This window comes from Hydra vulgaris, chromosome 06 (assembly GCF_038396675.1).
Source record: "Hydra vulgaris chromosome 06, alternate assembly HydraT2T_AEP".
In the NCBI taxonomy this organism is placed as follows: Eukaryota; Metazoa; Cnidaria; class Hydrozoa; order Anthoathecata; family Hydridae; genus Hydra; species Hydra vulgaris.
In genome coordinates this window covers 33,285,435-33,312,500 of record NC_088925.1, presented here as the reverse complement: position 1 = coordinate 33,312,500, position 27,066 = coordinate 33,285,435, and the positions used below count along the sequence as shown (strand labels likewise).

The window sequence follows — 27,066 nt, the reverse complement described above, 5'->3', positions numbered from 1 at the left end:
ATAAATTTAAAAGGGGTTTTATAAGCTAAAATATTTGTTTGAAATTTATAGAAACCATTGGACAAAAAATTAAATAAATACTAAACTATAAACTTAAATTAATAACTAATTGCAACATTTTAATATGAATGATAAAAACCGGACTACTTAATTTTAAAAAAATCCAATGCTTTGGCATCTTTTAAAAAATGAATCAACTCAAAAAAATGACGTATTTTATTAACATAGCCGTGTGTTCAACTTCAATTTTGTTTTGTATAAAAAAAAATGTCTGACCCTTATTTTGAGCCCTGTGTGTGTGTGTGTGTGTATATATATATATACTTATATATAAGTATATATATATATATAAGTATATATATATATATACTTATATATATATATATATATACTTATATATATATATATACATACATACTTATATATATATATATACTTATATATATATATATATATATATATATATATATATATATATATATATATATATATATATATATATATATATATATATATATATATATATATATATATATATATATATATATATATATATATATATATATATATATATATATATATATATATATATATATATATATATATATATATATATATATATATATATATATATATATATATATATATATATATATATATATATATATATATATATATATATATATATATATATATATATCAGTCATGTACAAAAAAGGTATGCGATCGCACTCCAATTATGACCACGCAAGTAATTGTTTTTTTTTTGAAAGCTTAACTACAGCTTTTTATATAATTAAAAAGGCGCTGAAAAAAACAGACAGGAAAAAAATTATAAACATGCTAAACTATATAAAAAAGAAAAAGAAATTAAAAAAAAATTAAAACCTAAAGCTCTAAAAAAAAATCAACTAATATAAATCTGAAAAACAAAAACTCTAATAGAAAATTATTTTTAATTATACTTTGGAATTACGTTAAGGTTGAATAATTCGTTTTTTATTAAAAAGTTTACATAGCATAAAAAAAAAATCACTTTGTTATGTTTTCGACTATTAAATTTATGGATATGGATTCATCAAAAAGTTTATTTAAAAAATCATTTTGGTTGTTGTTCATAAAACTAATTGTACAAATTGTTTTAAAAACATGTATACTCATTGTAAAAAATATACTTTTTAACAATATAATATCATTCAATAATTTAAATAAATGTCTTTTATAGCATACAATCTTTAAAATAAATTTCTTGTTTTATTAACTTGTACTTTATTGAGCGCACTTTTTAAATATTTTCAAAAATCTAAATACCATAGTTATGTTGTCGCAAAAAAAAAAAAAAATACATGGTCAGGAATAGAATGCGATTGCACATATATATATACATATACACATATATATATATATATATATATATATATACATACATATATATATACATACATATATACATACATACATACATACATACATATATATATACATATATATATATATGTATGTATGTATGTATGTATGTATGTATGTATGTAATATATATATGTATATATATATATATATATATATATATATATATATATATATATATATATATATATATATATATATATATATATATATATATATCACTAGTTTAAGGAAATCCAAATTAAAGTTTTTTTATCTCTATATTTTTACGATATACAATTAGACAATTAGAATGTTATTTGAATAAGTTCTTTTTGTTACTTTTAGCCAAAATTAATCGCTCCGCATTTTGTTCGGAAAGGCTATTTCGTTTACTGTCAATTACTCCTCCTGCCAAAGAGTTAACTCTTTCTGATAAATAATTTGTAAATTGTACAGCCAGAAGATCAAGTACAACTTTGGATAATAAAGGGAAAATGTTATGTATGTCATTTAATTTGAATTTTATCGGGAATCATGGAAATACTTAAATCATGCTTTTTTTCAGATACCAATAATTATGATTCACAATTTCCATCTCTGCCAAGGTAAACATTGTTGATTTAAGCCAAGGGTATAAGAAGGTAGCGATAAGAAATACTTAATTGAGATCTGATTTCCGACTGTGTATTAATCTTCCTAGTAATCTGCATAGTAATCTTCAACAAATTTACTTATCCCTCTTTTATCCATTGGGTGAAGACAATTTTTCAAAGTTATGCATGAATAAACTAAACAAATGCTCACGCTTTTTTCCACCCTTAGAATAGAAGTGGTTTCAGATACTGCATTTAAAATAGGACTGACAAATTGCTAATAATTGCACTTGCGTTTCAGTTAGACAAGTCCATGACACTTTCATACAGTTTTTTTCTGTGTGCACTCAACTATAACAAGATTTATAGAACCATGATTTTTTAAAATCCATCTCAATGAGTTATAAGTACTGTTAAAGCGCGTTTACACATCTATTGAAGGCTTTGACTCAGGTTTTTCTTGAGAAATAACAAGTTTTACAGAACCATAACTTTTATAAATCCATCCCAATAAGTTAGAAGTGCTGTTAAAGCGCGTTTACACATCCATTGAAGGCTTTGACTCAGGTCTTTTATGAGTTTTGCTAATTTATATCAGAATTGGTTGGTTGTGAATAGCTGATTTCACACAAAGTTGGATTTTAGGAGCACAACAGCATAACTAATCGATTCCAAGAAGTTCAATTGCGCACATAGTGTGAGTTCATATAACAAGTCAAACTCATAAAATTTTATTATAAGTCAAATAATATCTTAAGTCGAATTTCGACAGCACATTTTTTATAATTTCTTCAGTGGAAGTAGCTTTGTGACAACCATTTGTTATTTCCAGATTTACAATTGAAAAAGCATGATTATAAAACTCACGAGGATGAATAATAGTGACAGTTAAAAACAAGAAAATTATCGCCATTGCTAACCTTGAAGTGATCAAAAGTGATGCTATGTTTGGAGATAACCTGCCAATTTTCACTTTGTTGGAAGCTATTATATAGGTCATCAACCATATTTAGACATAAAGTGATCGGGTGTGGTGGATGATATTGTCCTTGAGTAAACACCAAGCACAAATTGACGAAACCAGATCCAGAAGCTGTCCCAAATGATCTTCACTTATATATCTAAGCATTGCATGATCATACTTTTTTTTGATATCTGTATCTATTAGAGGTCCAATATAATGTGATAGCCTTATGATTTTTTTATTATGTTATTGGAAATCTTTTTTTTATAGAAGATGCGCGCTTTTTAGATGCTTCTTCATGTAGCTTTTTATGGTCACATCTTAAATGGTTCCATAGATGAGATAAAGTTCCAGTTTTCTGAACAGAATACCTTTTATTGCAATTTTTCTGTTTGCATTGTTAGAATGTTGCTTTTTTTTTAAAGAATTCTTTAACTACTAGATAGTGTAGAAGTCATTATTTAGCTTGAAGTGAAATAATTAACAGCTTTTTTATTTCCAGTTTGTAGCAATCAAAAATTTTCAAATATAAAATTTCTATAAGTGAAAGTCGAAATGTACCGAAGCAAAATTATAGACACTTGACTATACAGTTTACACGTTACTAATTTGCATTTAACTCTGGTTAAATAACTAATCGGCAACAAGTTTTATTAAATTATATTAAAAGATTTCTTTACCGCTAAATTTTTTTATATATGTTGATATTTTTTTACAACTTTATAACGCCATATGTGGAAAACAAACAACAATAAAAAACAAAAAAATGATTTGAAAAACTCAAATCATTTTTTTCAAATTGAATCTTGAATTGAATAATATATATATATATATATATTTATATACATATATATATATATATATATATATATATATAGAGAGAGAGAGAGAGAGAGAGAGAGAGAGAGAGAGAGAGAGAGAGAGAGAGAGAAAGAGAGAAATAGATAGTATTGTAACATAACAACTCACCATATTTGATAGAACAACTTTATCTTTTGGTGCAATTATTGTAATTTCAAACGTTGATTTGCAGGCTGGTTCATCCCAACAAGGAAAAGCTAGTCTTGCATCAGTTGGCTGTATAAAAAAATTATTTAATTTGAAACTGTTGCTAAAACTTTTTTTATTGATTTCCTAATACTACTACTTAACCCTTAGTTTCTTATCTACTTTTACTTTTTCCCTCTTCAAAAAATTAAGTTTTTAGAAGACACAAATTAAGTCATAAAATGCATGAAAATAATTCATAAATATTATTTGAATAATTTTTGTTTTTATTTTACAACTATAAATAACAATCTAACATCTTGAAAAAAAAAGAAAATGACTTAATTAAAAACCCATGCTTTTTAATTTTATGTTGTATCATAAACCACAACAAATTGTACCAAAAGGGTTTTGAAAGTATGAATTAAAAAAAGTAATTAAAAAAAAGCTCCTAAAAATGATATTGAATAGTAAGGATATTTTGTTTTTCAGAGTTACTTTAAATGAAAAAAACAACAATCAAAAGAAATAAAATATTAATTGGTTTAACAGATTATATTTCATTTCATCAAATCAAAATTACAGACTTTTTCAATTTTTGCTTTTTCATTCTTTGTAAAATATGCCCGTTAGAAACATAGGGCATTATATACAAAAATTATTAAATTACGATCATCTCTTGAGTATCATCCTCAAGAGGCGATCGTAATTTTGTGAATGTTACCACTTGCTGATAATTCACACTCTAATTTGACACTTGTTGGACTCACAGTTTTCAAGTATTCCTAGAAATTTTGCTAATATATGCCATGAGTTTCTCCTTCAAAAAAAAAAAAATTTCTTATCATACAAAATTGCTGTCAAGTTTTCTTTCAATGGCAAGTTTACAGTGTTGTCAACAGAATCGCTATCAGAAGAAATGCTGGTGGAAGGGAGAGGATTATATGTTCACTGATTGAGCTGATCAATCAGTCAAGCAATGGTATTTACAATGGCTGATTTGCTAAGGAGATACAGCTAAATCCGTATCTCCAAAGTTAACTATCATGAACATTAGTATTGTACTCATGAACTCCAAAGTTAACTATCGTGAACATTACTATTGTACTCAAAACGTCTTGAACACCCAGTTGAATGTCATGAACAATGCACAACTGTTGATCACAATCACTTGAATGTCCCACTTTCTGCATTAAGGGAGCTTCATCAGTAGTAATACGCACAATGTCTTCATCATAGTTCAACATAAACTGTGTCAGCACGTTTTGAACTAAATTAATGCATTTTTTAGCAGGCAGTGAACCAACAACTCTAGCTAATCCAAGGCTTAAAAAAATGTTCTCAATGTGAACGTTGAATTTTAAATTCCTGCATTATTTGACGTCTATTCCTCAAATGTCAAATTGACCCCGAAATTATTGAACTTAGATATTACAGTTTCCCTGATAGTGTTTGTGTATTTGACTACCCTATTGCGAATTGTCATTGCCAATTTAGGAACAACAAACCCACAAGCTATTAGTGATATTCTCAGTACTGCTGAATTGCCAAATACGTTAAAAATAGTCGGTCAATGGGCGGTCAATCTAGAAAAAACTGCAGGCAACATATTGTCACATTGATTTTATAAGAAATTGGTGATATGAGGTTTGGATTTTTTAACCATTGACAATGATACCAACCATTGAAAACCAAACCAATGACAATGCTGCATCTTGGGACAATTTTCTTATCAGCTAGTCAATTTCATTGTTAGTTCTTAGATATGTATGCAGACCACTGATACTGTCACCATTTGACTTTATCTCTTTGTTGCATTTTTTACATTTCGCAAGTTAATTTTCTTTATCACGTAGAAAATGAAACCACACAATAAATACTTTTTGGGACATTTTGTGTTTTTTTGGATATTAAAGTAATTCCATCTATAAGAAATAAAATATTGATTATTTGTTCTTAATTCAAAATGTGTAAAGTTACATTAAAGTGAGTTAACTTTATATTCTCATTACAAGATGAATGAGCATTATTTATCGCACCTAGAAGTTTCAAATATTTCATTTACGGAGGTGTTTCACGTGAAGAGAGCAATAATGCCCGCTTTATCTTAAGTCCTCTATATATATTTTTAGTATCAGTAATACCGGTATTCCGGCATTGGTACTACCGGTATCGAATGCTGGTATATGCTGGTATAGACTAGTACTGACAATATTTATAGAGAAAAAGGCAGAGCTGATGTGGGAAAACTGAGAAAAAAGGTGTTACATAATGGAGTGGATGAAAGAGCTGGTATTAACAATAGAAAATGTGCAAGATTGTAGGTATTAAAACAATAGTATAATTGGAAGCTAAATCCAGGTCAAATGATCAACCTAGGTTAAGGTAAGATCAACATTAGGATCACTGTAATAAAATGTACTATTTGCCTACTGTTCTACTGCATTGTATTTTTTAGGCAAAAGCTAGAAGAAATTAACAAGTTGACTTAAAACACCTCAGCCTTGGATCTTTTTGTGGAGTAAAGGCTAGAGATGATGTCTTAATAAAAATAATCATCTTGGGCAGATGTTGATTGGGCATCAAACTACTGTTTTATTTAAGGCCTCTTAGAAAAAAACTTTAAGTGCAAGAAGAAAAGTTTCAAAAGTTTTCTTTTAACAAACTTTGCAGCTCCTCTTCAAACCTGTATTACAGGTTTGAAGAGGAGCTGCTTACATTTTAATAAATTTAAAAGTGCTCTGCAGGACTTTTATTAATCTCTAAACTATTAAAAGTTTTTATTGTTTTAGATGTTGTAAAAAGTACTTCAATTTTTCAGTGTTCAGCTGTTTGCTCAGTTTCAGCTGGAATACGATTTTAAAAAAGGTATTCTTTTTTTAATTAATTTTTAAAAATCACATCATTGAAAATGTTTATAGCAAATATTTTTCTGTATGATTATTTAAAGTTTGACTGACTTCTAGAACTTTGCTTAAATAAAATCTGACAAAATATCATTTAGTGTAAACAACAAAGTAGAAACCAATTTCTTCAATGCTCTTAAAATGTTCTTCGTCATCATGTTTAAATATGATTTGTTAATCTGTTAAATTTTATAGTTAGAAAGGCTACATTGACTTTCAGTTGATAGTTAGTGTAATGCCGAAGAAACTGAGAAAAAAGTTTAAAATACAAAATTTAATATAGTTTGAGATAAGAAGTATTTGAGGTCGATTGTTTCAGTTATTTGCTATTTGTTATGGCTCAAGAAGTCAGATTTAGAGTCAATTTTCGGTAATTCTGCTCGAGATTTGTGACACTGCAAAATCATTCCATGTCATGATTTGTGTCCGAAAACTTTCATAATGGTTGCTGAGATGTCTTTAATAGTATGTTCAACTGCCTGGAATAATGGCATGGAATACAACTCAAGATATTAAAGTGGAACTGGAAATGTTCAAGATCATCATTAAAAACAGTTGATAAAGACGGTGGTGGTAATGCGATAGCAACAGACCAGTTGATCATCTTTATGAATGACAAAGCTTTCGGATCAAGCTTGATGCTTGATTTATCAAAGACACATTGCTATTTTGTTAATTATTTTGTCACACAAAAACCTACAAATTGATACATTTTCATCTGTAACTCCACCAAGAAGAATGTTCTCAGGATGAGCAAAATATCAGTTATTTTGCAACTTCTTGGTTCCAGAATTCTCCAGTCTTCTTTCCCTAGTTCATAGTACTGCTTCCTAAGATAGAAGAAATTTCTTGCTCCATCAAGGCAGAAAGAATGACATTTTATGTTGAACCATGATGGCACATTAACATTTACGATGAATCTTGTAATTCTATGCAATGGTTTTGAAGCCACCTTGTATGGTTTAGATTTCCTGGCATAGCATTCTGGAGGAACAATATTTGATCACAAGCAGTGTATCTCTGCTGAACAGCTAAGCAAACTTTTAGAAGGTATATCTGATCAGAGCTTAAATCTTTCTTAACATCAACACTTACATCCTAAACTTTACCAGGTATATGTCTAATGTTCAAAATAACTAAATTTTTTGGATCAAACTCTAGTGCAATGTCTATTTTACCTATTAAAGTAGCTGGACCTGTTGAACATTCACCATCAAGAACAGAGAATATTTTTTAAAAGGTAGTTCATTTGCATGTAACAAGCAGACTAACCATTGCAATGTTCTCCCAAAACCTTGTGTTATTCACAGGATCATCGCAAACAATAGCTGCTAAAGTGTTTGATGGTTTGATGTAGTTGATGCTCAATAATATCTCTTGTGCAATATCAACAGCTTTACTATTTTGTGGCGTGACATAATAGACAAACATAATTTGCAGAAATGACACTATCACATGTTTTTCTTTGAAATTTTGTCGGACACCACTTGTTTTAACAGAAATGATATCCTGCTTCCCATCAAATACAATGCTAAGTACTTTTTGGACTTCAGCAGCATGCTTTTTAACTTCCTTTTTCCTCCACATATTTTTCTGACAACAAAGTTTTGCTAGATCAATAGCATTCTCTGGTGTTATAAGATCTAAACCTTTTAGTACAGCATTTGCTATTAGGCAAGCATCCCTGTTACTGATTTTACATCTATCCATGGCCTTACACAACTCAGGATATTGTTTACTGTTGTAAACCTTGATCTCTTTATCACTTGACATCTCATTATCACTTGACATCACTTCATAACTTGACATCACTTTATCATCAAATTCTTTATCTGACTTTGACTGTTCATTATCACTGCAATATGTTTAATTTGGACCAATTTCTTATCTGTAATCGGTAAACTGCATGTTTTACTTCCTCTTTTTTCTCTCTTCTGCAGCTTAATTGTTTCTTCTTTGTCTACTTTTCCTATTACCACCTTTCTTACCGATTTTTGATCTATCCAGAACTCCCATTCAAGTGTTGGAATTTTTTTTGGCAGTGGACATGAACAAGCTGACCTTTCTCGAACACCATTATCAAAACACTTACACAGACAAATATCAAATATTTGGTCTAACATCTGTAAACTTGATTAAAATGTTACAGAGGACTTCTTGCCATCAGAGTATTTACCAAGCTCATGCACTTTGTTAATTAGTCTCTTTATGCAAATAAATAAGCTGCTGACTGCAATGGTAGGAATACTTGCTTTGTTGTACAGTGCTTTACTTTCATTAGCTATGACTGTTGCTCTTTCAGTAACACAATTGCACAATTGTTATTTTTTAATAAATAGCCATAAGCTTTGAAAATATCAGAAGTTGGCAGTTGATTTGCTTGGAATGGTCTAGACTGTCCAAGCATACCATGTTCAGTTTCATTTCGTGTTTTAATAGTAGCCATTTTTATTTTCAATTTTAACTAACTAAACTAAAACAAAAAAAACAAACATCGTAATTTAAATGTAATATATTCAAGTATAAATCTTATAATGAAGTGCAGGATCATGTTAATCGGAAGTCAACAAACAACACTAACAGCTTTTTGTCTTATATTTTGTAGGGTGCTCTAAACTTTTGCAAAGTTCTGTATACTATTAATATAATATTGTTAACATGAATCATCAAAAAATCTAAATCTTAATGCTTTTATCCTGCAATCATACGACTGTTGTAAAATAGCATCATTTTGACCTGACATAGTAAAATTCAAGTTAAAGTTGGCAAAACTAAATGAAATTTTTATTATATTTCATTTACATATCAATAATAGAGACAACAAAATGCAACTTTATTTCCATGTTTCATACATACATACATACATACATACATACATACATAAACACATACAAACATACATACATACATACATACATATATACATACATACATACATACATACATACATACAAACATACATACATACATACATACATAATACATACATAATACATACATATATACATACATATACATGCATTACATTAACAGGGTGTTAGCCAACCTGATGGCGCTGCATATAACGCGGTTTCCCAATTGGTTTCAAATTCCCAAAGGTTTTTAAGATCACGGTAAAAAAAAAAATTTAATCTATTTTATATTTAAATAAAAAGATTTAAATTGTTGCGCTAGACTAGTAAAAAACGCAATTAGTAAGCACGACAAGGAAATAAATTAAGTTAATCAATTAAGAATTAAGATCGATTTTTTAATGTGAAAAAAAAAGTGTCGCCATTAACAAGCAAGATCATTCATTCAAAAGTTTAAAAAAAAATGTTTTTAATTTTTAATTGACGTCAGTTATTCTCCAGTTAAAATTGTTCAATGCGTTTAATAAATTATTTTATTAATTTATTTTTGTTATTCAAAAACTCTTTATTTACATTCTTGCTTTTTATCTTAATTTAGGAAAGTTACAAATAAAATTTGCATATTAATCTTAATATATATAAAGGGCAATGTGTGTGTGTTTGTTTGTTTGTTCTCTATAGAAATCCAAACCGCCGGACCAATCTCGATAAAATTTGGCATGGGGGTAGTCCTCGAGGGGGAGAAGGTTCTTAGCTGGGTTTTGACTCCGTACCCCGACCCCCGGGGTCAGGGGGGCCCAAAAATGGCCCCCCTGACCCCGGGGGACCATTTTTTGGGCCCATTTTTGGGCCCATTTTTGTGTACAGATATCAGGTAAGCCAGTTTAAATATTGGCCCGGGTAACTCCAGCTAGGTATATATAAAGGGCAATGTGTGTTTGTGTGTGTTTGTTTGTTTGTTTGTTCTCTATAGAAATCCAAACCGCCGGACCGATCTCGATGAAATTTGGCATGGGGGTAGTCCTCGAGGGGGAGAAGGTTCTTAGCTGGGTTTGACCCCGTACCCCGACCCCCAGGGGGGTCGGGGTACGGGGTCAGGGGGGCCCAAAAATGGGATCCAGTATGGCTCTGCAGCCTCAGCCGTGCAATTTGGCAAAACCTAAAAGCTTCCTACCTGTGGAGGAGTGTCAGAACACTTCATTTGACAACAAACATGAGGGTAAAGTTGATTGGTGATCTGTCAGCAGGAGCCTTTTTCAATCAGCTTCTTGCCTTGGGTAATGGTGAGGCACCAGTTGATGTGCAGACAGGGCTCATTAAATTCCCTGCCAACTTTTGCACACTGGTGGATTCTGCAGAGGAACTCATTGTCAAGGTGTTTCCCAACATCCAGCAGAGTTTCACCAGACATGACTGGAGATGTGAGAGAGCTATTCTGGCTCCCAAAAATGAGTCTGTCACCAAGATCAATATGCAGATCCAGAAAATGCTCCCCGGCAATGAAAAGTCCTACAACTCCATTGACATGGTTATGGATCCCAGTGAAGCTGTCAACTATCCAACAGAATTTCTGAACTCTTTAGAGAACCATCTGGATGTCCTCCTCACATTCTTCACCTGAAAGTTGGAGCACCAATCATTCTCCTTCGCAACCTCGACAGTCCCAAGCTCTGCAATGGAACTCGACTCATCATCAAAGCTATCCTTTCAAACTTGATTGAAGCAACTATACTGACTGGATGTGGCAAAGGTGAGAATGTCTTCATTCCAAGGATTCCAATGATTCCCAATGACCTCCCATTCAGTTTCAAGCGCCTCCAGTTTCCAGTCAGGCTGGCTTTTGCCATGACCATTAACAAAGCGCAGGGACAGTCACTCAAAGTGGCTGGCATCAATTTGGAACAGCCCTGCTTTTCTCACGGCCAGCTCTATGTTGCATGCTCCAGAGTTGGATATCCACGAAATCTTTTCATTTTGACTCCAGAAGAAAAAACCAAGAACATTGTCTATCAGAAGGCTCTTCAGTGAAAGAAATCCTCTTTAAAGAAGTCCTATTAAAAGAAAACAATAACAATCCAATGTGAAGAAATTACCCATGATTTAACTTTAGTAACATGTTCAACTTTTTTTTTCCAGTGTGAGAGAACAATTTAATTGAAAAATTTGAGTAAATGTTCTTTTGGAAATTCTTAATTTGTTGTTTTTAAGTGGAAAATAAACAAAATGTCTTTTTCTTCCTTAATGTCTTTCAGTTATTTCATAGCTTCAACCAACAGGGTCACATTTTGTGGGATTATTGTGCAACACTAAAAAATATTGCACAATCTTACTGTGCATAGCCCAAAATTAGTATAACAAAGTTCCAGATGCTCATTTACTTTTAAATATTGGCCCGGGCAACGCCGGGTAACTCCAGCTAGTAAATATTATAATATAAAATAAGTTAATAAGGTTTTTATATTAAAAGATTTATTAATAATTTTGGTAAAATAAATTAGCTGGTAAAGTAAACCGAAAATAACAACAAAAAAATCAAAAATAAAACTTGCAATGAAACGTATTGTATATGGTATATTTGCGTAAAACATAAAAGAAGATAATTAAATAATATTATAATATTATTAATTATTAACCAATGTTTACAATAATTACAATAATTAATTTTTTTTTAATTTACAAATTCAAAATTTACGTAGATATTTAATCTATATTTGTAAATTGAAAAAAATCGATCTGCCCCTTAAATGTCTTTGTTACTTACTCGGTGTAGTTAAGGCAATTTTAAAATACTATAGCGTCTGTATGATATTTTGTTGACTACTACATATTTCCGTTAAATGATCAGGTCTGTGAATCATGGAAAGACGGAAAAAATAAAATGATAAATTTTGCGGTATCATAAAATATAAATGTTTGAAGCGAAAAAACTCAGACCGTAGATTTTTTTTTTTTTTTTAAATCTTCTTAAAATCCTAATTCCCTTGTCCAAATTCGTATAAAATTTTAAATAAATACGATTTTTAGGTAAAATGAACATCATAGATTAAAAACTTTTAACATTTTTGGCGCTTTTTCTTGACTGCAAGTTCTTTTTCGGTCAGAATTCTTGTATTTTTTTGTAAAAATTGATAGAAATATTGTATTTTGACAACTATATAAAGCTAATAGGTCAGAAACGATTAGAACTAGGATCTATAGTAAATAAAGGCACTTTTTCAAAAGATTTCAACTAAATTCATGTTAACGCTGATGAGCGAAAGTGATTTAAAGGCTCCAAAATGGTATTCTTTGTATTCACAATTAGGGGTAGTAAAAAGGATTAGAAAATTATATAAAAAAAAGACAAATTCTTCAAATATTAAAAAAACCTGAAGCGAAAAAAAATATAACATATAAAGCTTTTGTTTGGACATAATACGCCTTTATAATCATGCCAATTTCAAATAAATAAATTCGAACAATTTGTAAATCGCCTTAACTACACAGAGTATTTAAATAAAAGTAGCATTATATTTGACAGAAATTAGCGAGCCAACCAATTTTTCAATAAAAGGTTATTAAAATTTCGGAAACTTTAATTTAACTTTCATTTAAAAGCTATTGATTTAAATAAGTTTTTTACTATTTGAATTTATCTTATGATAAAAATTGTAATATAAAATATGATGAACAATAATACGATTACCTATGTAAGAAAGTTAAAAATTTTTTTTAACTATTTTAAAATTTTTAGTTTTAAAATACTTTAGTATTTTTAAATACTAAAAATACTTTAAATACTAAAAATAGGTTGTCAAACATCTGGATTTTACAAAACTTACAATTTTACGGATTTTACAAACCTATAATAATTTTTTTTTTAGTGTTTTCCTTCGTAAAAGCCGTAAAATTCTGGCATTCCTAACTAAAATGTATAGTTTTTTTTTATCGACTGTCGTTAAAAAGTTGTTTTAGCAAGTTAAAAAGTTACAAGAGGATCTTGGAAATCGTCAAAAATGTTTTGTTAAAAATTAAACACTATTTATTTAAATAATATTTAGCATTTTTTTTACATTTATAATTTGAAAATGAAAATAAAAATAAAAGAAGACAATATATGTAACTAATCGTTTAAACCTTTTAAAACTGTATTTAAAAGCGATTTACACAATTAAAATAGATCAAAGTTTCAATAAATAAATTTATTAATTCATTCATTAGATTTCAATTGTCTTTTGTTCTAGTTTTCTCTGAACAATATTAAACAAAGGAGAGAAGCAATTTAAAAATGAAAAATGACGAAAATTGCTCAAAATGAAACAAGTTAAATAATTATAATTAAACATTTATAAAATATAAAAATATTCCTGAAAAATAAAACAGAAAAATATTCTCATGAGTAACCCAGCAAAAAAAGAAAATTTTTATTGAAACTTAATTGTATCTAAAAAATTGTATCTTCTTTTTTAAATGTCAGAATGTAATGACCTTTTTTTTTTTTTAGCCGCACCTAAATTCCCAATTTCGCTAAAACGCTGTATGAATTTTTTTTCTGGATAACACCCTGATTCATACAAACAATTTATACTGATTTCAATTACCTGGTTTCGTGTCACATGCTAGGACCAACTACTATCTGTATTTGACCATAATGATAGAATAAATAATTCACCGACCTTAATAGAGTCAACTTTGTTCAGGATAGATTAATTAAAATTTTAGTTACAATTGACTAATGAAATATCAATAATTGACTTCATCAATGTTTTTTATTAAGAATAAGGACAAAATCTAATCACTTTTAAACATTTTAACTTCTACTACTTATACGTAGTAACTCATTATCACTGAAAATAAATGATTTATTTGCAATGCTTTTATTTTATTTCTTAACAAAAATTATTATTCTAGTTTATATCTCCATTTAGAACCAAGTAGTGAAAAATTCATTTACAACCGACTATTAAAAAACTAATGGAGCTGACTTTGTTCAGGATAGATTAATTAAAATTTTAGTTACAATCAACTAATAAAATACCAATTTAGAACCGACTAGTGAAAAAATTCATTTACAACTGACTATTAAAAAAACTAATTAAGAACCAACAAAAACTGACAGAACCAACTGATAAATATATATATATATATATATTAGAATAATAATTTTTGTTATGAAATAAAATAAAAGCATTGCAAATAAATCATTTATTTTCAGTGATAATGATTTACTACATACAAGTAGTAGAAGTTAAAATGTTTAAAAGTGATTAGATTTTGTCCTTATTCTTAATAAAAACATTAATAAAGTCATTTATCCCAGTTCTGCAAATTGGACACATATCTGTGCCCATAGAAATAATCTCTTTTGTGTCTGCATTGTAAAATTAAAACTACAAGTCTCTGGACACAACAAACTTAACAAAGACTACCAATTAGTAGTACTTATTTTTGCATATATATATATATATATATATATATATATATATATATATATATATATATATATATATATATATATATATATATATATATATATATATATATATATACATATATATGCATATATATATATATATATATATATATATATATATATATATATATATATATATATATATACATACATATATATGCATATATATATATAAATAAATATATATATATATATATATATATATATATATATATATATATATATATATATATATATATATATATATATATATATATATATATATATGCATATATATAAAGCCCTCGGAATTAGGGTCAGCATTAAAATGACCTAAAAGTGTTTGAGGTCATCAAAAAATAGCCGATCTCATTTTCTATATTATCTATGGTAACCCTTTGTGTCAAATTTTTTTTGCTGACCTGATGCCAATCTCTAACAGTTTGAGGTCGGAAATTTATTGCTGACCTCATTTTTCTTAATTCTGAGGGTTGATATACTTGATAAACTTGTTTCTCCATGCAGCGGCCTTGTTCGCCGAGGTTCGTGTTTCAGAGTTATAGAGTTGAGAGAGGGTTATAACCACTATTAAGTAGCCTCCTCATCTGTAGTGGCCTTCTTGGCCTTGGGGAGGTGAATAACAAAATATATATATATATATATATATATTAACATTAAAAGTTTTGCTCAGAAACGTCAGGAAAAACTCTTAAAGCATAAAAGTTAAAGGTAATTCACGTCGTATTAGCTTTTAAGTTGCTAATTTTTTTTATAAAATTAGCTTTTTAAAACCACATTATTTCAAAATGGGGCAAGTTGGGGCAGCTAACTTTTTTATTTTTTTATAGAATGATACTAACTCTATTTTTTTTTTAAAATTAGCTTCGCGAAGGAACTCTAAGGTAAAAAGTCCTAACTCTATAAAAATCTGTTTAGACTCGTTTAAATTGCATTTTAAATTTCTTACAAGATGTATAAACACATATTAAAATATTTTTATAAATTAAGATCAAATCATCTATTATCTTTGCATGTAATAAAAATTAAAGTGAATGATTTTGTATTTAAAAAACCAAGTTTTAATAATGATAAAAAAAAAGTTTTCTGTCACTTTCAAACATAAATTAATGTTTAAATATATTATTTCAGTACTTGTTTTTTATACCGTTAGAATTATAAAAAAACTGTAGAAAATAGTTTGCTAATAACATTATTTAAGTTGCGCTACTTAAAAAACCGTATTTTGGCCAAATTTTAAGTGTTTCTAAATGACTGTGCATTAGGAAGAAATATTTTTTTAAATATATGTTTTATCTTCATTTTTAAATTTCATAATAAATATGTTGAAATGTGCATTTAATTTAAAGTTTCAATTTTTCAAACAATAATTGTCATACCATAGGAATAATGTAATGAGTCAGAAAAAATTAAAAAATAATTCATTAAACTTTATTATATTGAAAAAAAAGTTAAGAGTGAAGACGATGCAAAATAAAGGCCATAAAAGTAATTGATGTACTTGAATAACTTTAGCATATGTAAGAGACTGTTGCAAATGAAGTGAGTGAAGAGTTTAAAATAATATCTTGGTAAATTTGCTTGAGAGACTATTGGGTAGTTGAGGCAGCTTCAGACATCTCCTGTTGGGCTGTTAGGTACTTTAGTGATGACCAGAAGAACCACATGAATGAGATGTGATGGTACCTAACAGGTTGCTGGCCTATTTTTGCACTACCTTTACAGATACTGCTTACATTTCAAGTTGACTTTTGTTTTGTTCTTAATAGAGACATAATTACCTGATCGGTACACAATATTTTGACGATCACCTTTAACTTTTTCAAACTTCATTATTTTTTTGCTTGGAAATGTTTTAAAGGAAAATTTGTTGTTATGATTTTTCAAGGGAAAACCAGTTTTATGTCAGCTGAATTTCTTTCATTATCAAGATTAAACATTTCGGGAATAAGAAAATAATGTTAAACTTTGTTTCTTCAATAAAAAATGTATCTATTTGGAAAATTTTTTTAAAAGGAAACTTTTAAAATGCTAATGGTATTGCACATGCAAAAAAGGTTGCAATGTGCACACCCTGTAAATATCCATGGCTAACATCACCCGAAAGGACCGAACAAGTCCTTTTAGATGGGCATTATATAGACCTAGTGTGAACATTTAGAGCTGTTTTTGAAATCTTTTAACTACGTACGAGCCATTTTTTTCATTTTTGAGTTATATAGTGAAAATAACCAAAATCCAAGATTTTCCAAAAAAATAAACAGCTCAAAATCATAAATTACAGTGATTTTTTTAAGTTGTAGGTATATAGAGATCATAATAAAATAATTTTAAGTCATTTCAAACATCCAAAAGCTTGTCAGAGCCATTTTTCTCATTTTAACGTTCTATGGTAAAATAACCACAAAGTGTAAAATTCCATAAAGTATATTTTCACAACTTGCTTGGTCTGGACAATATTTATGATAAAAAATAAACAGATTCTTACATATTGCAAATTTGAGACTAGAATTAAAAGCTTTCTTCACAAAATGCATAATCCAAAAATAGTTTTTAAATTTCTCAAAAAATTCTAAAATTTACAATTTCTAATTTTTTTTAGTCCAAAACATATATTTCTGAAAAAGTTGAGTTTGTAGGTGTTGTTTGTTACAGATGCTTGCTGTTATAGTCAACAACACAATTGAAGAGTTGTTTTCCATATTCTGGATGAGTTGGGATGCGCTTGTACCGCTCCCAGTGAACCTTGAACCTTGAATGCATTGCTTCGGTTGCTTGTTCGCTGAAGATTCCGGGGGAGGTTTGATGTTTTTTTACAAATTCAGAAACATGGTAGAAAACAGCATGGACCTTAGGTGTCACCGATATTGGCAAGGATAGGAAAGAAGTTTTAAACTTCTGAATCATTTCTTTATAATTTTCCTGCAGAGTTGTTCCAAAGCATGAAGTGACAACTTCTTTGAAATGTCTTAGAGTTTCAATGAAACCAAATGCTTGATAGGCACAAGCTTTTTCTGCCATTCTTTGGAGAATGTCAAGGTTTTGCAAAAGCTTATGACATTCATTGCCAGCAAAGTGTCCGCCATGGTATGGCTGGAGCTGAATGTGCAGCAAAGTTGGCCATTCTTTGGCCAACTTTGCTGCACATTTTCAGCGATGGCAACTATGAGCTGCCGTTTGACACCTGTGTCTCGGGCAGATGAGCTTGTCAGCAAGCAAAGACTTTTTTGTTGAGGACTTCTTGTTCAGAGGCATGGTGGCCCCAGAGGATAAGCGGGATTCCCGCATGGGCTTTTCACTTTTTCATCTAAATATGGGCCTTTTGGCAAATTTTAATTTTTTCAACATTTTAAAGAAATTCCAGAATCGTTTAAAATATTTATGTTAGCACAAATTATATTTTATTAATCACTTGATTTCAAACTTGATTTCAACTTTGAGCGCAATTATATAAGTATTTTGCATAATAATAATATTGCTCTGAAAACAAAGTAGATATTTATAACGTATTATGATATTTTTTTCATGAGAAAAATAATGAACCCATAAACGGTTTTTAACGATCGTAATGTTGATAAAATAAATTTAAGAAAGTCCGCAGACCCAACAATAATAATCGATATAATTATTGTTGGACTTAAATTAACTTAATTTAAAATTTAACCCCAAAACATTTTTCTTAAATGACTTAAATCGCAATACAATTACTATATAGTAATTGTATTGTGTTTTAATTCATTAAAGAAAAATATTTTGGTGTTAAATTTTAAATTAATTTTTATATAAATAAGGATCGAACTCATGTTTTGCATTTTTGTAACCTTTCGAAACATATATAAACTTCTTTATTAATAAATAAAGTTTTTTATTTTTATTTAGTTTACATTATTGTATGTAAATAAAGAAATCATTCCATAATTATCTGTCCTCAGACAGATTTAAAAAAGGATGATGAACTGCTAAATGAAACTACATTATAAAAACTTTTATGTTTAAACTATGTCAATAACGGCACCATTTTTAGAGCGGCATTATAGCTGTTGCGAGTTAATCCTAAAATGTTAAATAAAGTTAAAACACCGAATTAAACAAAAGCATCAACTAAAAAGAATTTTCTCATAAAATAAAAAGAATTTTTTAATTTTCAAGATTTTCAATATTTATTTTAGAAAAAAACATTACACATAATTTAAAAAAATTTATATTATTGTACAATAAAATAAATATCATTATATAGTAATAAAAAAATTAAAATCTTTCATTTTCAATTTTGTGTTAGGCTATGTTCTTCGAACAATAAAATACGAATCGTATTTGCTAGCGGTAAAGTTGTGTTTTAAGAAAATCAAAACAAACACGTGGTCGCTGCATAGTGTTGTTACCATTTTTTATTTTGAAGTATTACAAACAATACTATTAATTACAAATAGTATTATCTCAACTTGTTGGTTTGTATTAATGATTTATTAGAATAAGGTAAGTTATTATATATATATATATATATATATATATAATATATATATATATATATATATATATATATATATATATATATATATATATATATATATATATATATATATACTTTTTGTATGGGCCTTTACATAAAGCATATATGGTAAAATCCCACATATATAGGCCTTTTAATAAAAATCCCGCATGGGCTTTTTAGAGCCACCACGCCCCTGTTCTTGTTTCATCATCTTCATCAGTTACCTTGATAACTGCTAAGCTCATTTTCAAGAATGATCCTCCTCCATCAATGCCAAGCTTGACAAAATGATTGGAGCCGTATTCCCTTGACAACAACACCTTGTTGGTTAAGTCCTCAAGATTTTTGCAGTGAATGATTGTTCTCTTCTCTTCAGCTTTTCCTTTTTCTGCTGAAATGTTGACAACTGATAGTTGAAAGAAATCATTCAACAATTTTCCTACAGCAGCAAACTTTTGCTGGAAAAATGGCTCAACTAGTCGAGTTTCTGTTGCTTTGTTAAGTGTTGAGGCAAGTTGTCGCATTCCCGTGTTGGATAGTCCTGTGTTCAACTGAACATTTAACAAGCTTTGCATTGTAAGTGTTGAACTGGTTGATTTGCGTGCAGATGCTGGGCCTAAAAAGCAAATGAAATAAATTTAACAACTTTTTGTTACTTGTGAATGATTACAACAACAATAGTTATGAGTAAAAGTGATTCCCACAGAAGTTTATTATTACCTGGTGTTAATGGAAATAACTGCCCTCCTCTTGCTTGACTCAGCCGGACAGTTCCTCCAGGAGATGCATCCTTTGAGCTGATGATGGCAGATGCAATTTGCTCAGCACCAACAGGATCTGACTGGACCAATGCTTGCAAGTTTTGGTGTCTTGTTCCGATTGTGCATGAATGTCTGAAACCTCTTTCAAGAATGGACAAATATTGTGCGCATCTTTTCTCTGATGACTGTAAGCGGGACTTTGGTGAAGGGCCAGGCTTAGAAGATTCACCTTGGTCAAGGTTTCTGTTCTGTTCTTTTGGTGCCAAGGGATGTTTCTGGTTGAGCTTGAGTTTTGCTATTTGGCAAATGAGGCAGTCACATGGACCAGATGTTCGTGTCAAAGGCTTGACAATGATTGCAGAGAAGTTGTATATTGCAGGAAGTGGAACACTCATGTCCCCAGCATCTCTTTTTTGCAAGAGAGTTCGGCAAGCATCGCAAATAGCCTGTGGGACTCTTTCATCTGCAAAGTCAATGTCTGTTTTCAACAATTTGTGCATTCTTCCAATGATAAAGTCATTTAACTCTCGGTCTCCTTTCCTCATGCAAAGAAAACAAACAGACTTTCTGCATTCTTCATGTGTTTTTGCTTTATTTGGCATTTTTGATGCTTTATGTTTTCATTTAAAAAAATGATCTTCATTCAACAAGGAAAAATAATTATGAATGTATTTTATTTTATAAATTTCATGATAATCTTTATGTGTACACAATTTTTTTGTGTACATAATCTTATTGTGTACTTCATGCCAATGGAAGGAGGATGACAGGGAAGGATTTAACCCTTTTTAATTTGAAAAGTTAGTGCATGCATGCGTGCGTGCGTGTGTGCATGCGTACATGTACATAAAATCATTGCTGATGCTTAGTCATTACAAAGTAACTAAATTCAAATGAAATTCATTTTTTTTAATTTCCAATAATTATTTGACCTTCTGGGATGTTTGAAATGACTTAAAATTATTTTATTATGATCTCCATATACATACAACTTAAAAAAATCACTGTAATTTATGACTTTGAGCTGTTTATTTTTTTGAAAAATCTTGGATTTTGGTTATTTTCACTATATAACTTAAAAATGAAAAAAATGGCTCGGACGTAGTTAAAAGATTTCAAAAACAGCTATAAATGTTCACACTAGGTCTATATAATGCCCATCTAAAAGGACTTGTTCGGTCCTTTCGGGTGATGTTAGCCATGGATATTTACAGGGTGTGTGTGTTTGATTTTTTTTATATTTTAAAATCCAATGTTATCTTCAATCAAAGAAAAACTTCGAATAACTGACAGGGTTTTGTCAAAGAGAGTTAAATATCATTTTGAATAACTGAAACTCAAAAAACTATAAAAAGTATGCTTTACAAAATAAAATCTGCAGGGGGAATTTTCACCCTTTGATACTTTGGTTAAAAAAATTTGATTAAATAATATTAAAAAAATATAAAATAACTTATGTATTCTTATGTTAAGTTATAAATATCAGGCCTTGTTATGAGATTTCGCTGCGTAACGAAAACACGTAACGCATTTCAAAGTAACTCACTCAGCAAATATATTTTGTATTGTTAGAAGTTATATTGCGTCACTAGCATATTTTCAAGTACCGCATTGTAAAGTTATTTTATTAACATGTTAAAAATCATACAGTTTTTTTTCTCACCATAACAAAAGTTACAAATAAAATCTTAGTTCTTATTTGAAAAATCATTTTTACCATTTTTTTCAAATATGAACTAAATTTTATTTTGAAAAAAAATATTTTTTTCATAAAATGTAACATAATATTTGTTAATTTTCTTATAATTTTACAGTTAGTTTTTGGTTATTTTAATTACTGTTAATAAATTTTTTCTTATATTTTTTGTGAACTCTTTTTGATAGTGTTTTTAAACAATAAAGAGTTTTATCAGTTACGGATAACATATTCATGATCATAGTATATTTTAATAAATTAAACGAACGTCATTAAAACTTTACGTTATTGAATTAAATTTAGATTATTGAAACAATAAACTTAAAATAAAATATCTTACTAATAAAATATTTACATCAAAATAAATCGTGCATTTTTTAAACTATTATGACAAAAAATAATTTATATACTTAAAAGGAATTTATATATTTAATCCTTAAGATAAAACTTAAAACACTTTATTTTCTTTAACTAGTTTTTAACAACAACAAAAAATTTATTAAACAGTTTCTTTAACAAAAAATCTATTAGTTTACAATTGCGGCTAAATGCTTACGACTTCATTTCTTCTAAATAAACGTCACATAAACGATATCAAAGGCCTGAAATATCACTTTTTTAACTCTTAAACTTCACAGATGCTAGTAAAAAAGTAAATGACAACTCTTGAATATTCTACTGGACAGCCAGTTTTATTTTTAAAAGGAATAATATTATTTTGCATAACAACAAGAAAAACACTCAAATTGAAAGAAGATATTCAATTTTCTTTAATTCAAAGTCATGGTATACATGACTTAAATCATTTAACAATTACTTGTTGTCCTGTGGACAATAAAGAGTCAACAAGTTGCAAAAAAATATTGACTAAGCTTTTAATTCATGTGTATAATTGATTAGTCGGCTGTAAATGAAGTCTTTTAAAATGGTTGGTAGTGCAGGAGTCAGACCTATCTTTTGTTCTAATTAACAGTCAATGATGGAGAAGTTGGCTCTAAATTATTCACATGAAGTAGTTGATCGAAAAAAGAATTCTAATGAATTGGTTCTATATTAAAATTAAAAAGTCGGCCCTAGCATCAACCACAGCTGGTTTGTAAATTCAGGAAATCAAAAATAATAAATCAAAATTTAAAAATTATTAAACTATAAATTATTAAATTATTAACTGAAATTGAAAATATAAGATATCAAGGGATTACTTTACTGAAATAATCAAAAATTGAAGTTAAACAATTTTAGTTGTAAATAGTAAATTTTAAATTTACTAATAATAAAATAATAAACATTTTACTAACTTCAAACTGAGTAACAGCACAATATTTATCTTCACCAGATTTTGATTTATATTTGCTTCTATAAAATCCTTTCATCTTGTCGTTCAAAGTCCCAAGAAATGAAATAGAAAGATTACCCAAACCTATTGGTAATGCTTGTGGAAAGTGTAAAATCACAGTCTCATCTTCTGTATTATAAACAATATCATTGCTAGAAACAGCTAAAAAACATATAAAACAATAGTGTTGTATTATAGACAATATCATTGCTAGAAACAGCTAAAAAACACAAAGCCAAATCAGTTAAGCATATAACAATAAAGAAAAAAATTAATTAGAAAATAATTGAAAATTTATTCATGAAAGAAAATATTTGCACCTAAACTCTCAGACTGAAAAGTTGCTGATAACAATTTGATGTCAACACTATTTAAAGTGATCCTTCTTGTCTCTCTTGTAACCTTAATTATATAAGAGTAGATAAGGTCATGTAAGAAAATGAGAAATTTTTATTTTTATAACAAATCTTTTTAACAACAAACTTCTTTAACAAATAAATTACTTTAAATATAATAAAGATTAAATTGATTATTAATGACTGCAGGGCTTGAATTAACGCAAAAAAAAAAAAATTACCCCCCCCCCTCCCTCCCACATACCTTGTGTCGCATTGAAGTAATGGGGGGGGGGGGGTGAGTCAGTATAAAATTGAATCTTTAGTACATAATTGTTTTTTTTTTAACATATTATCTCTCATATTTAAAAATTATCTTATAATTGTTTCGTTTGGCGGAGTTTAAAATAGCCTTGGTTACTGTTACTGTTATAATTTATAGCCTAAGTTATAATTTAAAGTTTAAGTTGCAGTTATAGAGTAATGAGCAAGTAACATATTTAATACTATTCAGATATTACTTTTAGTAATTGTTTTTACTTAACATGATACTTAAAAAAGTAAAAGTAAAAAGGTAAGATTAAAAAGCAAGCATTACAATATTCAAACCATTTTAATTAGTCGTAAAAAACTTTCCTATGACTAATACACCGATTGACCTTTGTAATGCGCCATTATGAAACTCTAAGGTTTGGGAATCCAAGACCTTGCTGGAGGGGTAAGAATAGAGACAACAATTTAAATCAGCTAACTTAACTTGAGAAAACGAAGTATAAACATCTATCAAAAGCTTTCAAATAAAATTTAATCAATTATAAAGTAGACTATAAAAACAAAATTTTTATATAAAGATGCATAAAGTTAATTGCGCTGTAATAGGTTGTACAAATAGTATATATAGATTGAATAAATGGAAAAAAGAATGAACATAAAAAAAAATTAAGCAGAGAGAAATGTTCTTTATGTGAAAGGAAATTTTTATTATATAAATTTCCAGCAGCAAAGAAAAAAAGTAAAGAAAGACAGTTATGGATTAAAGCTTTAAGAGAATCTATAAATAAGACATTATGGCAGCCAAGAGATAGTGATAGGGTATGCTCCATACATTTTGTTGATGGAATTCCTTCAACTGCAAACCCTACGCCTACTTTATGTCTTGGATATGAAATAGAAGCTAAAAAATCTAGAAGAAACTTAATCAAATACTCTATACCATTAAAAAAGCAGAAACTTGACCTAACTGCAGTTACTACTGAACAACCAAGTCATTCTAATGATATTTTAACAGATTTAGATATAGGAAATAATTTACCCATAGAAAATGCATCAGTATCTGATCATTTGTATTATTCAATACAATCAAGTAAAATTTGCTAAGTATGTGTCGACAAGAGCAATTTAATTGAATCACTAATCAGTAAAGCAAAACATGTTAACATTAACTTGTCAAACACTAAAGCGTCAAAGGTTGTTTGATAGTGTTAAAAGTTCAGTATTTAAATGGTGGAAAATTAAAACTGATGCTAAAATGAACTTTTACACTGGTTTATTGACAATCGAATTGTTTGAGAGTTTATTTTTATTAATCAAACCATACTTACCAAATTTAGTTTATTGGTCTGGTCCTAAATAGTTTACTAATTCTAAAAATAAGAAAAAACATGCTTCAATGAAAAAAATCAAAAAAGCTTCACAAAGAAGCTTTTTTGATTTTTTTACGATTTTTTGTTTTAATACGATTAAGATTCAGACCCTAAACCAAAAATTGTTGCTCATTAAATAAATTTTTTGTGTCACTTCGTTTGTTTTTTGTAAAATGTTTTTAAATTTTTTTTTTGTTTTATTATTACTTATACGTGTATAGTAACTATTCAATGCAACAATTAATGTGCCTTTGGGTTATTATTATTGTCTAATCTCCTTGATGATACATAGCTACTCCTATCTTCGCAGGAAATTTTTTCTTATTTTTATAAAATCTTTCATATTAATAGCTTATTTCTATCTTATTGTTAGTTATTTGTAAGATATATGGTATATCTTTTTAAAGCTTTATCTTTATGTAAGCAAAAAGTATTTTATGATTTTATGAAAATTTTTCAAACTTTTTTGGTATGTACATTATATTTTTCCTATATTTTTAATGCATACTTTGAAAAAGGAAGTTAACAATTGAATTCAATAAATAGTAAACATATAAAAAGGAGGGAAACAAAGGAACTCAATAAATTTAATAAAGGTTTATTGGTTAATCAGAGTTCAAATAATTTACATACTAATCTCAATCGGTGTATTGATAAAATGAAATTGAACAAATTAAAAGAATTTCTTACTTTTCGCCTATGGCATACATAAAGTAACTACAGGGAGCAAGTAAATGTAGTTACTGTAGTTAATTAGCTAGCTAATACAACACTGATTTTTGCAATAAAGAAATCAATTTTTTGTCTCTGACTTTGACATAAACGACTTCTTTAACTGTGACAACTATTTGGGTGAGCAGTCTTACTTTTCTTACATCTTAGGGATGGTCCATAAAATGTGTACACTTGGATGGGGAAGAGGGGATCTGCAAATGTGTATATGAGGGGATCAATTGTAAAAGTAAGGAGACACTAAATTAAAAATAATATCATAAAATGTTGGGTAGGTAGTTAAAAGCATAGATACTTTTTGGGAGGTAGAGGGTACTCAAATAAGTGTACAGCAAAATGTGGGGTGGGGTGGGTGGGTGTGAGAGGGTTGAAATAAAAAGTCTTACTTTTTGTGACGAGAAGTCAAAATTGTCATTAATGGAATAGCACTAACAACAAAATAGCATCATTAATTTTTAAAACAAAATGTAATAATAAAAACTGTTAAAGCGTCATTTCTCATATTGCTTTAACTTTATTTGAAGATTTCAAAACTTTTAAACAACACATTTGGTAACATAGGGTATTTATATGTAAATATAACAACATAGGGGTCAAAATATAACAACATGAGTGTAAAGTAATCCCAGGATTGTCAAATACAATCCCAGGACTATTTTATGCTTCAAAATAAAACTAATAACTTAATTTGCTTTTCATTATTTTCAGCAATCATATCTATTCCATTTTACAAATTTTCAACATTGTCCTAGGACTTTCTGAAATGAGTCGAATTTGTGACATTTAATTTTATTAGATGGTTCAACCTTTTTACTGCCTAAATTTAAAACCTATAATTAATAAGTTTAAAATAAGTAATTTAGATTTGCATATTGCATACCCTCATGAAAGTATAAGAAAATTGAGACCCCGCAGGAACACGAGCAATTCT

General features: G+C 28.5%; 1 protein-coding gene across 1 annotated transcript in view; it reads right to left on the bottom strand.

The window, feature by feature from the left end:
• LOC100207973 (puromycin-sensitive aminopeptidase) overlaps nt 1-27,066 on the bottom strand; it is an 88,499-nt gene that overhangs the window by 45,745 nt on the left and 15,688 nt on the right. The window contains exons 2-4 of the mRNA XM_065799900.1: nt 23,746-23,827; nt 23,388-23,587; nt 3,916-4,023 (exon numbers count right to left, since the gene is read on the bottom strand). Coding sequence (XP_065655972.1) covers nt 3,916-4,023; nt 23,388-23,587; nt 23,746-23,827 — 390 coding nt within the window. The remainder of the gene's footprint in view (nt 1-3,915; nt 4,024-23,387; nt 23,588-23,745; nt 23,828-27,066) is intronic.